Source organism: Saprolegnia diclina (assembly GCF_000281045.1).
Source record: "Saprolegnia diclina VS20 unplaced genomic scaffold supercont1.69, whole genome shotgun sequence".
In the NCBI taxonomy this organism is placed as follows: Eukaryota; Oomycota; class Saprolegniomycetes; order Saprolegniales; family Saprolegniaceae; genus Saprolegnia; species Saprolegnia diclina.
In genome coordinates, this window is record NW_008246136.1 from 34,920 (window position 1) to 47,086 (window position 12,167).

The following is a 12,167-nucleotide window of genomic DNA, read 5'->3' on the forward strand; positions in this document are numbered from 1 at the left end:
CAGCTGCATATCTACAAGTCTGTCATGTAGATTCTGTCAGTGAAGAGCCCGTATACATGTACATACTTGTGTGTCAACTAGCTGCTTGAACGCACATCAACGGTGCACCACCCCGCGCCTGCGGGTTTGTTTAGTACAGAGTACTCGGGTCTTCAACCAGGCCTACCAAGCACCAGACCGAGGACCCTGTTGGATCCATGTGTTCGCCCTGCTGCTACTTCCACTTGCTATTGTGTCATCCTTACTGCTTTGGGCAGTACTCGGACCGAATGTGAGGTTCTATTTCGTGCTCGTCAGCAGGCAAAGTTGCAGAATGTATATAATAGTGGCTGGGCGACTGCTCCGCTTCAAGGCTACTTGGACTCCCACCCTTCGCCGCGCTACAACTATGAATAGATGAATGGCGTGCGCGTCCAGGGTTGCCGTAACGCGAAACTTTCGGGCGCGACGCTGTTGGCGGGAATATGAATGGCTTGCAGCATCGCTATACAGGCGTATCTTGAAAGGTCACCGTGAAGCCCAATCTTTATCCGGATCCGGATACGTTCCATCACGGCGCTTCAAGGGAGAGCAATCGGGCTCTTCTCAAGCAGCACAAAAGGCTGCTCAGCAAAGGTTCCATGCACGGGCGATGCAGACAACGAAAGTACAGACATAAGGAGGGCGTCGAAGCAGAGAGCGCGCCGTTCGTAGCCATTCTGCCAATACAGAGTCGCTGACGAGCCGACGACGACCCACAGAGGACCGACGCCTCGACACTATCCGCCCGCTTCAAATCTAAAGAGGTCTTTCACCAACGTAGTCGACTTATGACATCGAGTCCATGCTGGCAGCAGCATCGGTATCGCATTCTTTGATTTGTAGCATTGTTTGGTTACCGTGGGTACGTGCCACTTGCTCGTATGTTGCGTCAGTAGGTATGTTCAAGCTTGCACGATGGCGCAAAGACGAGTGTTGTTGAGGGTCAATACTGACGCGGCGTGGTACGTTTCGGTGCCCAGCATCGCAGTGCAACTAGCCGCGATGACGCAGTGGGACGCGTCGTACCGTAGTAAATGGAGTGCCATCGACGAAATGCCAGTTACATCGACGTATACCTGAGCGACTCACGTGGATACCGACGCGCGTCACGAGATCCACAAGCGTGCTCTCTGCTATCGCGCTCTCGGAGAAAATACAAAGAAGGGCCTTGTCGATGCCACTGTGCCAACGGATTCAGCCGTAGCAAATTCCGTTCCGATAGGTCGCAGCTGCGACTCGACCCGCACACGAACGTGACCGATGTCCCTACGTTACCAACAACTCGGCGCCTCGCAATCGCGGTCTGAAATCTGCCGTGCTTGCACCAGCATGTCCACCTTCGAACTGCCAGACTCCTGACGCCAGGCCTTCCGCTACTGGCGACGACATGATTCGCACCGCGTCCATAGACCCATATGATTGGCTATGATAGGGCTCGGTCTTGCACCGCTAACGTGAGTGTGCCCTGGTTCCCCAGTCTCGTCCGGTGAGCACAAGTACTGGCGATGAAGGACCGTGCAGGCGTTACGAGACGCCTCTGATTACTACGAGTGCAGTGCAGTGCTTGGTGTTGTCCAGTGCTGCACGCAGAAAGGCGAACCTTTTCAACTCATTTTGTGTGTGTTTCGCTGGTTGTGCGTCTCTTGCGGCTATGGGGAGGATATGTTGAGCACTGTACCTTGCTTCCTCGACGCACGAGGGCGCGCGGACGCCGGTCCTCTCTCCGAGACAAAGCGCCCGTCGCCACGCCCACTCGCGCCTCGCTTGATGCCACACCGCATGAGGCGTCCAGCATCTTTCATCAGTAAAATTGCATGTTCATAACTTTTTGCAGCACCAACGAGACGCGCTCTTGGGCAACGAGCCGGTTGCAGTGCCGCGCTGAGATCGGCCACGGGTTTAAGCAATGTTGTGGCCAGTCGACGAACCCAGGAAGACGGATGGTACCGCCCAGTACGCGTTCCAAGTCGCGGCCGTGCAAACGCAGCTTCTTTTGTTCGGTCGCGCGAACATGCAAAGGCGGTGCTCTACATATCGTCGAACGCACGAACGCTGCCAGAGATCGCAATGGTCTTCGCATCGTTGTCGGAAGACGAGGAAGGAGGGAGGTTGACACAGTGGTCCTTCTTCTGCTCGCCGCCACGTCCTGTCCCCTTCCGCCGCGCGTTCACGGAACCAAACAACGAAATTCAGGAATGGAAAGGCGGTGGTTTAACTTATTACGAGAGGCGGCAGCCAACTACACACTACACTACAGATTGTTGATCGACTACGAGTTCACGGGCTCAGAAGAAACGCGATCGACATTTTCGACACGACGGACGACGCTTTGCCTTGCTTGAGGAGGCGGAGCTCGCGCCGACGCTGGTTGATCTTTTCGCGGTGCGCTGCGAGGTACTCCTTCTTGCGCGCGAGGACCTTCTCGCGGTGGTGGACGTAATATTGCTTGGCCTGCGCGAGCTCGCGCTCCTTGTGGCGCTGGCGGTACTCCTTGTTGAGCGCGAGGACGTTGTCCTTGTGCGACTCGTAGTAGCGGCGCGCTTGGAGGAGCTCGGCCTCGCGGTGGCGCGCATAGTACTCCTTCTGGCGCGCCAGGACCTTTTGGCGGTTCTTCTCATAGTACTTGCGGTCGGCCGCGGCTCGGTTGCGCTTGCGGGTCTCGGACGTCATGCTTTTTGAAATGTGGGTTTGGGGTTGCGGGTGAAAACTGAAGTGAGACGGCGACGACGCCGATGGTGTCAAGACCGTAGCAGTTGCGTCCAGAAGTTTGCCCGTCAACGAAGGGTTGGATCAAGCGCTGGGGCCAGCGCGCGTACTTCCTACAATGTACACGGTACCCATCCCTCGAGTCTTGTGTTTTTATGCACCTTTCTCTTGTCGTTTGTAGGCGCCTTTGCGATTTTTGAAAAAAACACGATCCATGGTCACAGCAAGCAGATGGTTTCGGCCCGCGACGTCGACGCCATCGCGCGGCAAGGGCCCTAGGAAATGTAAAGTTGCACACGCCATTACGATAGAGGCGCTTCGGGCGAAGCGATCGAAGGGCTAGAACGCCGTAGGAAGAGCACCGAGAGCCGCTAGACGGACGACGAAGGGGCATTGAAGCGCGCGGCCGCGCCTAATTTTTCGGCCCAATCTAAGCCGTGTCACATGGGACAAAGCGACTTGACCCGTGTGTCAAGAGAACAAAGAAAAAAAGATCCAAGTGACGCGTGATACACCCTACGGTATGACCCAAGAGGGGGACTGGACCAAACTTCAGGATGTAGCCATTGACGGACTTGGCGACACGTGCACAATGTGCTGCTTGTGCAAGGTGGCGCACCACGCCGAGTCGGATCGAGCCCCACGGACAAGGGATGTGGGGTCGCATCCGCATTGGCCGGTGCGATCAACCTCCTCAAGAGCAGCCTGTTTCCAAGTTCAAACATCGCGGCCCGAAAGGCAAGTAGCAACGCCGGCCAAGCAGAGGATCGGCCGCTCGGTCCCGGAAACTTCAGGTTTCAAGCAGCTGAGTGCGACACGAAGAAAGATCCTTCCACTTTCCGGCGCGATTTCAGCACGTATTATACGCTGCCGTGGCGGGCACAGAAGTTGAAGCCAGCATGCCACATCATCCGTGGCCAGCCAAAACACAGCAACCAAAGGTCCCATGAAAGAAGGGGAGAACCACGCACGCAAAATGATCCCACGCTCGAGTAGCTCGATCTGCCAGAGACCGTTTCCTTGGCGCCAGCAGCAAGTCGAACCGACACCGTCGTCCATCTCAACGAGTAGTGTGATGGCCACTGATACATGCTGCGCAGATGCCAACCATGTTCATGGGTGGTGCGCGCAGCCGTGCCTGATACGCTCGAAAATTTAGCCGGGAAGCCATTCTGGAAGCCGTCGGCGTCTGAGCCGTCGCGCGCGAGTGGGGCACAATTTCGAACGAGGTAGCTGCCCGGGTACTCGGCGCGTGGGTGGCGGCGGCTGGGAGTGGTAGCTGCGACGCTCCACGGCGCACAACTGCGCCAACTCAGACAAGGATCGCGGCGAAACGTGGCACGTCGGCGACTTTGCACTTTGTATGCAGTCCTGGCGTGGGACTCTGTGTCAATCCACCCAAGCCGACGCGACGCTACCCTGTACTCGAAACAAGAAACAACGAGTAGCAAACGCCCAAGCTTCTTTCGAAACATCGTAGTCGTAGGCTTGTTTATCAGAGCTCGTCGATCGGCTGGAGGTTTTGAAGCAGGCGACGCGTGTAGTAGTTTTCGGTAATCTCAACCGCCGTGAGCCCATCCGCGTTCTTCAAGTCGCGGGGCACGCCGGCCTCGAGGAAGACGCGGACCGTCTCGGTATGGCGGCGCTGGCTGCCCCACGCCGCGCGATGAAACGGCGCAAAGCCGTCCTTGTGCAATTCGGTCGGGCTCAAGCCGTGTTCCAAGAGCAGCTTGGCGACCGCCGGGCGGCCTTGGTACGCGGCGCCGTGCATGGGCGTGTACCCATCCTTCTCGCCCTTCATGACATCAATGCCCGGGTACGTCAAGAGAAGCTTGACGACATCGATCGAGCCAAAGAGGCATGCGCGCATGAGGCACGTCTGCCCGCCCTCGGGGCCGACTTCGTTGAGCACTTCGGGGTTCGTCTTGAGAAGGCCGGCGACGACTTCGACCTTGTTGTTGGCGCACGCAGCGTGGAACTCGGGGTGCTGGCCAAGGACGGCCGCGGTCGCCCACGTCGCGAGCGCCAAGTAGAACCGGAGGAGGACCATCGCTGCCTATTTTTTCAAGATTTGTGGGACCGCAGTCGGAAGGTGTATCCGGACAGCCAGTCATCCGGATAGATGCACGACGCACGCAAGATGAACTCCGAACTGAGTGTGGCGGCGCTTGGTGTAGAAACGTGTGGGTGCGCCTCGGCGCGTCAGTTTCCTTTGTGCTGGACGTACGGCTGCCGTCAGTGCAGGCGCACTTGGAGGGCCAGGCAGAGGCGGAAGCTGGGCGGAAGCTGCTTCAACGACGCGATAGCCCCGAGACGTGGGACCGAACCAGGAGGCCGGAGTAAACGGTGCCACGTTATTAGGGAAAATGCGTGACGATCTCGTCCGATGCGTCGACGAACACGGCGACGACCAAGGCGCCAGCCTTGTCGCTCCTCCTCGCGCGCGGCTGGGGGATGGTAGTTGAAGCGCGTCGCCTTCTCGCCAACTCGCGGAGCAGGTGCACGGCAGGTAGCAAGCCATGACGACCGAGTTCGATGGGCAGTGCCTGCGACGTCCAAGGCTTGTGTCGTTGGATGGGTATAAAAGACGGGGTGCCACACCAGCGAGGATGCCCGTGGACGTCCCGTATGGACAAGGCACCGTGCTCGTCGCGAGACGAGAGGAGCGGGCGCCACGTATTCGTACTATCAAGGTCATACGTACTTTGGTATCTAGAGCTATGTTAGGAGTATGCTTGGTGCAGGCGCTTCTTATCTTGTCTTTGGCCATAGAAAGGCGACGAGAAATAGCAGCCAATCCGGAGCCAGGATGCCAAAAGGCAAAGTGAAAAGATCCAACAACAGCGGAGGATGCGACCGGCCTGGCTGCATGTCGTCGCTTTTGCATGCGGGGTCTATGGAGCGCGGCTGCGGTCGATGGGCTCAGCGCTCATGGTTGTGGCGAGTGAGAAGGCGCCCTCGGATCAGCCGGGCCGGGCCAAGGCGCCGGCTGCCATCAACCTCTTTGAGCCAACAAACGAGTGGAAGACCATCGAGGAAGGCCAGCAGCTACCAGGGGTACGCTGCCGCTGTGCCTAGGCGCATGCAAGTGATGTGTTTGTGTCGGCGTAGGGACTGTGGATCCGAATCAACTTGGCCACGGGGCTCAAAGAAGCTCGACTGCTCGAGTAGGAAGACAACGATACACTGAGTGCTTGCGAGGATCGAGACAAGCGTCGTGTAATGCTAGGAATTGACCCAAGCTGTGCGCGTTCACTATGTCCGTCCTGCCGCGTAATGGCTGCGAGACCACAACACACATGGCAAGCAGTCCTTCGGCGTCCCCAGACCGAGAGCCAAGAGAGCCAAGAGAGCCAAATCGAAAAATCGAGAAAGGCTGATCGCGCGCAATGTCAATGCGAGGCCCGCAGATTTCATCCTGGTATAGGTTATTCTAGTTCAACTCAAACTGGTAATGGAGCAAACAGTACCAGTACCAGCACGGTACCAGCACAGGACATGGGTTTTGCAAGCAAAACAACAAAGTTCGCGGAAAATTGAGGCGAAAACAGAGAAGTGGAGACGATAATCTTTGATTCGAGATCGGTCATGTTTAGAAAAGGTTGTCGCGCCGTTGCTCTCTTTCTATGTCGTTTAGACCGGTGCCATGAAAAGCAAGAAGATGTAGCATCGTGATTTCAATTAATACTAGCATATTAGGTAAGGATTTATATGGTTGTACAAGTTGTCTAGACTCTCGTGTCATTCGCGCCATGATAGTCGGTCGTCCCCTCATGGTTGTCTGGGACATCAACTGTCGGCACCGACTTGGCCGCGGCGCGTGCGCGGAGGCCCGCGTACGTGAATAGAATGAGCGCCACCCACACGCAGCCAAAGCCCGCGGCCTTGGTCACGGAGAAATCTTCATCATAAATGAGCGCGCCAACAATCGTCTGGATGGACGGGCCAATGAACTGGACGATGCCTAGAATCGTCAGCGGGATCGTCTGGAGTGCGGTTGTAAAGCAGAGCTGCGGCAAAATCGTCGCGAGGCCGCAGCCGACCATGAGCCAATTGAGCTTGGCGCCCGAGTGGCCAAATGCGCCGGACCCCTCTTCGTTGAGGACGATGAGGATGATGATGCACGGCACCGAGAGGAGCATGAGCTCGATCGAGACGCCTTGGAGGCCGTTGAGCGGCGCCTTCTTTTGCACGAGACCGTAGACGCCAAAGACGGCCGCAAGTGAAAATGAAATCCACGGGAATTTGCCATACCCAATCGTAACAATGAGGACGCCGACGGCAGCAATACCGACCGCGATCCACTGTAGCAATGGAAGCCGCTCCTTGAGGAAGATGACACCGAGCACGACGCTGAAGAGCGGGTTGATGAAATACCCGAGACTCATTTGGAGGATTTGGCCCGAGTTGACGGCGTAGAGCGAGAGGAAAAAGTTGGCACCGAGAAGAACCGCCGAGATCGAGTAGATTTTGTACGTCTTGAGCGTGCACGCGGCGGTGAGCCACGCGCGAAACTGCCCTGTGGCAACGAGGAAGAGCAGAAGCACGGGAAACGACCACACGACGCGGTGCAAGACAAGCTGGTACGAGTTGATCGCGAGGAGCTGCTTCCAGTAGATGGGCTGGAAGCCCCAGAGCAAATACGCTAAAACCGCAAAGCCGACGCCGGTCCGCACGTCACTCATCTTGCGCGAGTTGAATTGTGATGGAGCCGCGGTAGAAAGGCAGGCGCGACATGAACTCACCTAGCGTCCTGCGGATAATTTTGAAGCTGCAGCGGTTTTTCGATAAACGGGCTTGAGTCATGTGCGTTATATAGGTTAAAAGGCCATGAGTGGACTTTAACGCTACTAAATGTCTTTAACGTCGTACGACGTGGCAATCCGAGAGCGTTTCGACGCGTCAGATGGATGGTCACGTTGCGTGCGATTGCACTTTAGCTAGATGATGGAAATGCATATTTTGACATACTCAGTGCAATGTAATCATTTAAGGATGCTTTATTATTATTATTATTGTGAATGTTTAATCTGTTTTTTATCGCTAACATAGGTTGCTGAGACCCTGTTGTCCCACGGAGTGCCGTCCCTGCCACCTCGGAAATAGGCCACGTCATGGCCGTCGATTTCTGCTTGGAGTTCACCTGGCACCCAGCGACTCCCAGTGGCTTCGAAAAATCGGCAGTCGGAACCCCATTTCTTCTAGTTTTCCCCAGCAACCGTTGCTGTTGGAGGTTCACTGGTGGCCTTGGAGTTGTTGCTGACAATCGCCGTGCGGCTCGTCCCGACATCGCCTCGGAATGTGGCGGCGTTTGACGCAAGAGAACATCCCTCGATCGCTGGATATGCAGTCCTTTAAGTGGACGGCACCAAGTACTTATTGTGACGGCCCTCTCTGTATGTGCTAGGACGCAATAGCGCCCGTTCATATTGTTGTCTGTCGACTCGGTGTGCTAGAACCGAAGAACCGACCGATGGTGTCTTTTCGTTTATGTACCGGTCATTTGTGACTGCCGGTTCACCACAGTGCGTCGCGCCACCCGGATGGCACCACACCAGCATTGCACGCGCGATGATGACAGCGTCACCCTGTCCTTTCTCGATCGAGTCATCGCAGCGGTATGCGGCAATGGCTGCCACCACATACTCTTCACGTTATCCACAATGCGTGGACGAGGGAGTTCCAGGATGAACCCGTCGCACCCAGGATACATGGTGTACGTGCGCACCGGATTGCGACATGGTGCGCGATCTTAGTGTTGAAAGGAGGCGGTATCGTTCACCGCATCGTCCAAGTATTGCCGACATCGTATTTGCAGGATGAACGCAACTATCTTTCTATTGACTAGACATACTAATAAACTAACTCTTAACTAGACGTGGGCGTCAACGACACCGCGGTACTCGGCCTTGGAGTTGTTGTCGGAGCTCGTGCCGTCTTCGCTCTCGCTGACCTTGGCTTCGTCGAGAATTGGCTCGGGCGCCTTGGCACGGAGCCCGTCCACCGTGAAAATGACGAGCGAGATCCACACGCAAATGAAGCCCGCGAGCTTCATCGAGCCAAAGTCTTCGTCGTACATGAAGACACCGACAAGCGTCTGGATCGTAGGCCCGACAAACTGGACCACGCCGAGGAGCGAGAGCGTAATGTACTTGAGGCACGATACAAAGGCAATCTGGGGCAAAATCGTGGCCGCACCGCAGCCAACGATAAGCCAGTTGGTCGAGGCGTCCGAGTGGCCAAAGACACCGGTGCCGCGGAACTCGAGCACGAGAAGCCCGATCAAGCACGGGACAAAGAGCATGAGGAGCTCGACCGAGCACCCGACAAGACCAGAGAGCGGCGCCTTCTTCTGCACGAGGCCGTAAAAGCCAAAGACCGCCGCGATCGTGAGCGCAATCCACGGAAACTCGCCGTACCCGATCGTGACGATGACGACACCGATCGTCGCAATGCCAATCGCGACCCATTGGAGCATCGGGAGCCGTTCCTTGAGAAAGACAACGCCGAGGAGGACGCTAAAGAGCGGGTTGACAAAGTACCCAAGACTCATTTGCAAAATGTGCCCGGCGTTGACAGCCCAAAGCGAAAAGAAAAAGTTGACGCCGAGAAGAAGCGCCGAGATCGAGTAGACTTTGTAGGTGCTCCACGTCGTGATTGCGGTCCAGTACGTCTTGAGCTCGCCGTTGAGGCCGAGGAAGACGAGGAGAATCGGGTACGACCACACGACGCGGTGGAGAATGAGCTCATACGAGTTGACGTCGAGGAGCTGCTTCCAGTAGATGGGCTGGAACCCCCAGAGGAGGTACGCGATAAGGGCAAAGCCGACGCCGAGGTGCACGCCGTTCATGCTACTACTGCTGATACAAAGGCAAAAGGAAAAGTGAGGATGCCACCAAAAAACCAAACCGAAAACGCACAAATCATGTTTCACGTGGTTTGTTGCTGCTGCGACCAGCAGGCGTGGCACGCACCCAGCACCTTTCGTTTGGCAAAGAGATGCGGAGCGTGCCGTGACAGCGATAAGCGCGACATGTGGGTATCCACTTTCCCCCTTGAAGTCTCCCGCGGCCTTCCTTTGCACGCGTTAATTCCGCCACAACACGAGGTTAATTTGCTGTAGACGGCGTTGAACGCGTTTAACGCGCCCGGCGCACGGGAGAGGGCTCGGGGTCGATGGGCGCACCGTGGGATCTCCTCCATAAAAATGCATGATAAAGACTCGATGTTTGTATAGGCTACAAGTAGCGTCTACAAGCAAGTATCTTTGTAGGGACAATGCATGAAAAATGGAATAAGTGAGCGCTCAGACGTGTGGTGTCGCGGACAACTCCAGGCTTCCTTGCACCGCCCAGGGGAACTCCTGCGCCCCCATCGCTCCACCAATGACGGCGGACACGACTGCGATCGCGCCTTGGGACAGTGGGCGTAGAGCCGCGCATGCTCTGCTTCGTTCAAACCAGGCTGGGTACATCCACCCACCCGCCGCCTTCCAAATAAGGTAGTAATTCCACTGTGTCGCCTTCAAGGAGCAAACTGTCGAGCAATCTGCGTGGATTGCGATGTGTTTTGGTGACGCCGGCGCCATTTCTGTCGAGCAATCGCCAGCGACCCGATGTGCCGCCACCGTGTATAGCAATCGTCGATCGGCATCGCGATGTGCTCACGCGCTGCATGTACCCTACAACAGCGTGTCGACTTGGGTCACTACTATCTACCATAGCACTTCGTCTTCTGTCCGGCGCCTTGGAGCTGACGTCAAATGCTCGTGGCGCTGTCGTGGCCATCCACGTCGCAACAAAAAACCAGCACGCTCGGGTTCTACTCATGCATGCTGCAGTGCACACTATTGTCGAATGGAAGGTGGAGAAGGTAGTGAGTGACAAGTTGTTTCGGCTTTTGCATCGCAGGATAACGCAGGTCTGCGGTACGCTTCGGCCGCCATCGTCATGTAGGCGCGTTGTGTATGCGGCGACCACTTGCATCCAAACACCATCCAGCGCGTGGATACATGGTCGGGGCGCGCCATGGCGGCCTGGGCCTCGCCGATTGATGACTAGTTTGTAAAACATACTAGAATTACTACCCGCTGCCAACGCGTAGCTCTGTATACTGAGCAGTTTGGTATCGTATCCACGCGTGCACCATGTATCCTACGGGATCCGGCAAACCGATCTGCTCTCGTCGACAGTCAAATACCAGCTAGATGATTCTTGTCGCCTTTTATTAGAGCGTCGCGGAGCTACAGACTGCCGTTCGATCCCTGCGTGCCCTTTGCATGTTGCGTTCGTCCATGCGACCTTGAAGCTGCAAAGAGTGTGCCTGGGACAGTCGACGCATTTCCATTCACTGATCGTGGATAATGCTGAAGTGATTCGCTATCGCCAAACGACGACTAGTCTGAGATAAGCCGATTCTGTCCAGTACGTCGGCTGCGCCGTCCTTGGGACGACGCGACAAAACCACAACGAGCAACGAATGCTGCGCTTCTTCAACTTCAACCCTTCAAGTTGCGTTTGCAGAAACGTAACAGCGCGCCCTTTGGCGCTGGGACGACCCAAAATCATGGCCCGGCCCACCACTTGGTTTGTGGCACGCCTGTCGGGCGGCCCGACGGGGTTTTCAGGGGCCCAAAAACCCGGGCCCCCAAAAAGGCAAGATGAGCTGGCAAGGTGTCCTTCGACGCCGTGTCCTGGCCGTGTTGGAAGAAACGGTATGCAGCTGCCTTGGTCAACCAAGCTGCCGCCTGCTTTGGGCACCCTGATGGAGGACCAGGTACCACGCCCTCATTTCTTGGCGCCCAGCTACAGTCTTTGTCCGCTTCACAGTGGCGTGCGGACAGTGCATTCATCGAAGGAGAGGTGTGGATTCGCCGCTCGATGCATTAGCTTTCACCCTTGTGGTGCAGTTCACGAAAGAACGCTCCATCAAAGACGTCTTCGGACGTGGGACTCCATTGCTCGTCACGTCAAGCTCTGTGGTGCCTTTGTCGTGCAACAACGCAGTGAGGCTCAGAACGGAGGCGGTGCTAGCGGTCACCCCCAAAGCAGATCGAGCTGTATGGCCGAACATGCCGGAGGAGCCGTGCACAACCGTACAGGCATCTACGTCTTTTATGCGGACGGCGCCAGTCAAGGCGGACAAGATTACGGCTTCTGAACGTGATATGCACTCGCGTTCAACTACACCCTTCGATCACAATGAGTGAGTGAATACTATACCAAAGGCATGTGCGCGCACTTTGTTACCAGTAGCCGTCCGTGATGTCAACTCGGGCATTGGACAGTCGTTTCTGGGCAAGCGCGTCGTCTGACGGCAAGCTCAGGACCTCAATCTGGGTTGCCAAGAAGTGAAAGAGGTTTTCGGCGCAAGGCCGAGCGATCTGGAAGACCACGATCCACGGTATACAAGATCCAAGGTCCAGGAGCAGAGCAAGCGAG

The 12,167-nt window shown here is 56.3% G+C and overlaps 5 protein-coding genes across 5 annotated transcripts; 1 reads left to right on the forward strand and 4 right to left on the reverse strand.

The window, feature by feature from the left end:
* Nucleotides 1-2,209: 2,209 nt before the first annotated feature.
* SDRG_14213 (hypothetical protein) lies at nucleotides 2,210-2,829 on the reverse strand. The gene has a single exon (XM_008620325.1). The coding sequence runs from the start codon at nucleotides 2,689-2,691 to the stop codon at nucleotides 2,299-2,301; it is 393 nt and encodes a 130-aa protein (XP_008618547.1). The 5' UTR covers nucleotides 2,692-2,829; the 3' UTR covers nucleotides 2,210-2,298.
* Nucleotides 2,830-4,167: 1,338 nt separating this feature from the next.
* Nucleotides 4,168-5,300, reverse strand: SDRG_14214 (hypothetical protein). The gene has a single exon (XM_008620326.1). It carries the CDS (start codon nucleotides 4,775-4,777, stop codon nucleotides 4,223-4,225), a length of 555 nt encoding a protein of 184 aa, XP_008618548.1. The 5' UTR covers nucleotides 4,778-5,300; the 3' UTR covers nucleotides 4,168-4,222.
* A 277-nt stretch (nucleotides 5,301-5,577) lies between these two features.
* On the forward strand, nucleotides 5,578-5,898 carry SDRG_14215 (hypothetical protein; the record flags this gene model as incomplete). The annotated part of the gene is made up of 2 exons (XM_008620327.1): nucleotides 5,578-5,784; nucleotides 5,839-5,898. 2 exons carry the CDS (start codon nucleotides 5,578-5,580, stop codon nucleotides 5,896-5,898), a joined length of 267 nt encoding a protein of 88 aa, XP_008618549.1.
* Nucleotides 5,899-6,383: 485 nt separating this feature from the next.
* On the reverse strand, nucleotides 6,384-7,482 carry SDRG_14216 (hypothetical protein). Its single transcript, XM_008620328.1, has one exon. The coding sequence runs from the start codon at nucleotides 7,410-7,412 to the stop codon at nucleotides 6,456-6,458; it is 957 nt and encodes a 318-aa protein (XP_008618550.1). The 5' UTR covers nucleotides 7,413-7,482; the 3' UTR covers nucleotides 6,384-6,455.
* Nucleotides 7,483-8,536: 1,054 nt separating this feature from the next.
* On the reverse strand, nucleotides 8,537-9,629 carry SDRG_14217 (hypothetical protein). Its single transcript, XM_008620329.1, has one exon. It carries the CDS (start codon nucleotides 9,575-9,577, stop codon nucleotides 8,600-8,602), a length of 978 nt encoding a protein of 325 aa, XP_008618551.1. The 5' UTR covers nucleotides 9,578-9,629; the 3' UTR covers nucleotides 8,537-8,599.
* Nucleotides 9,630-12,167: the final 2,538 nt, after the last annotated feature.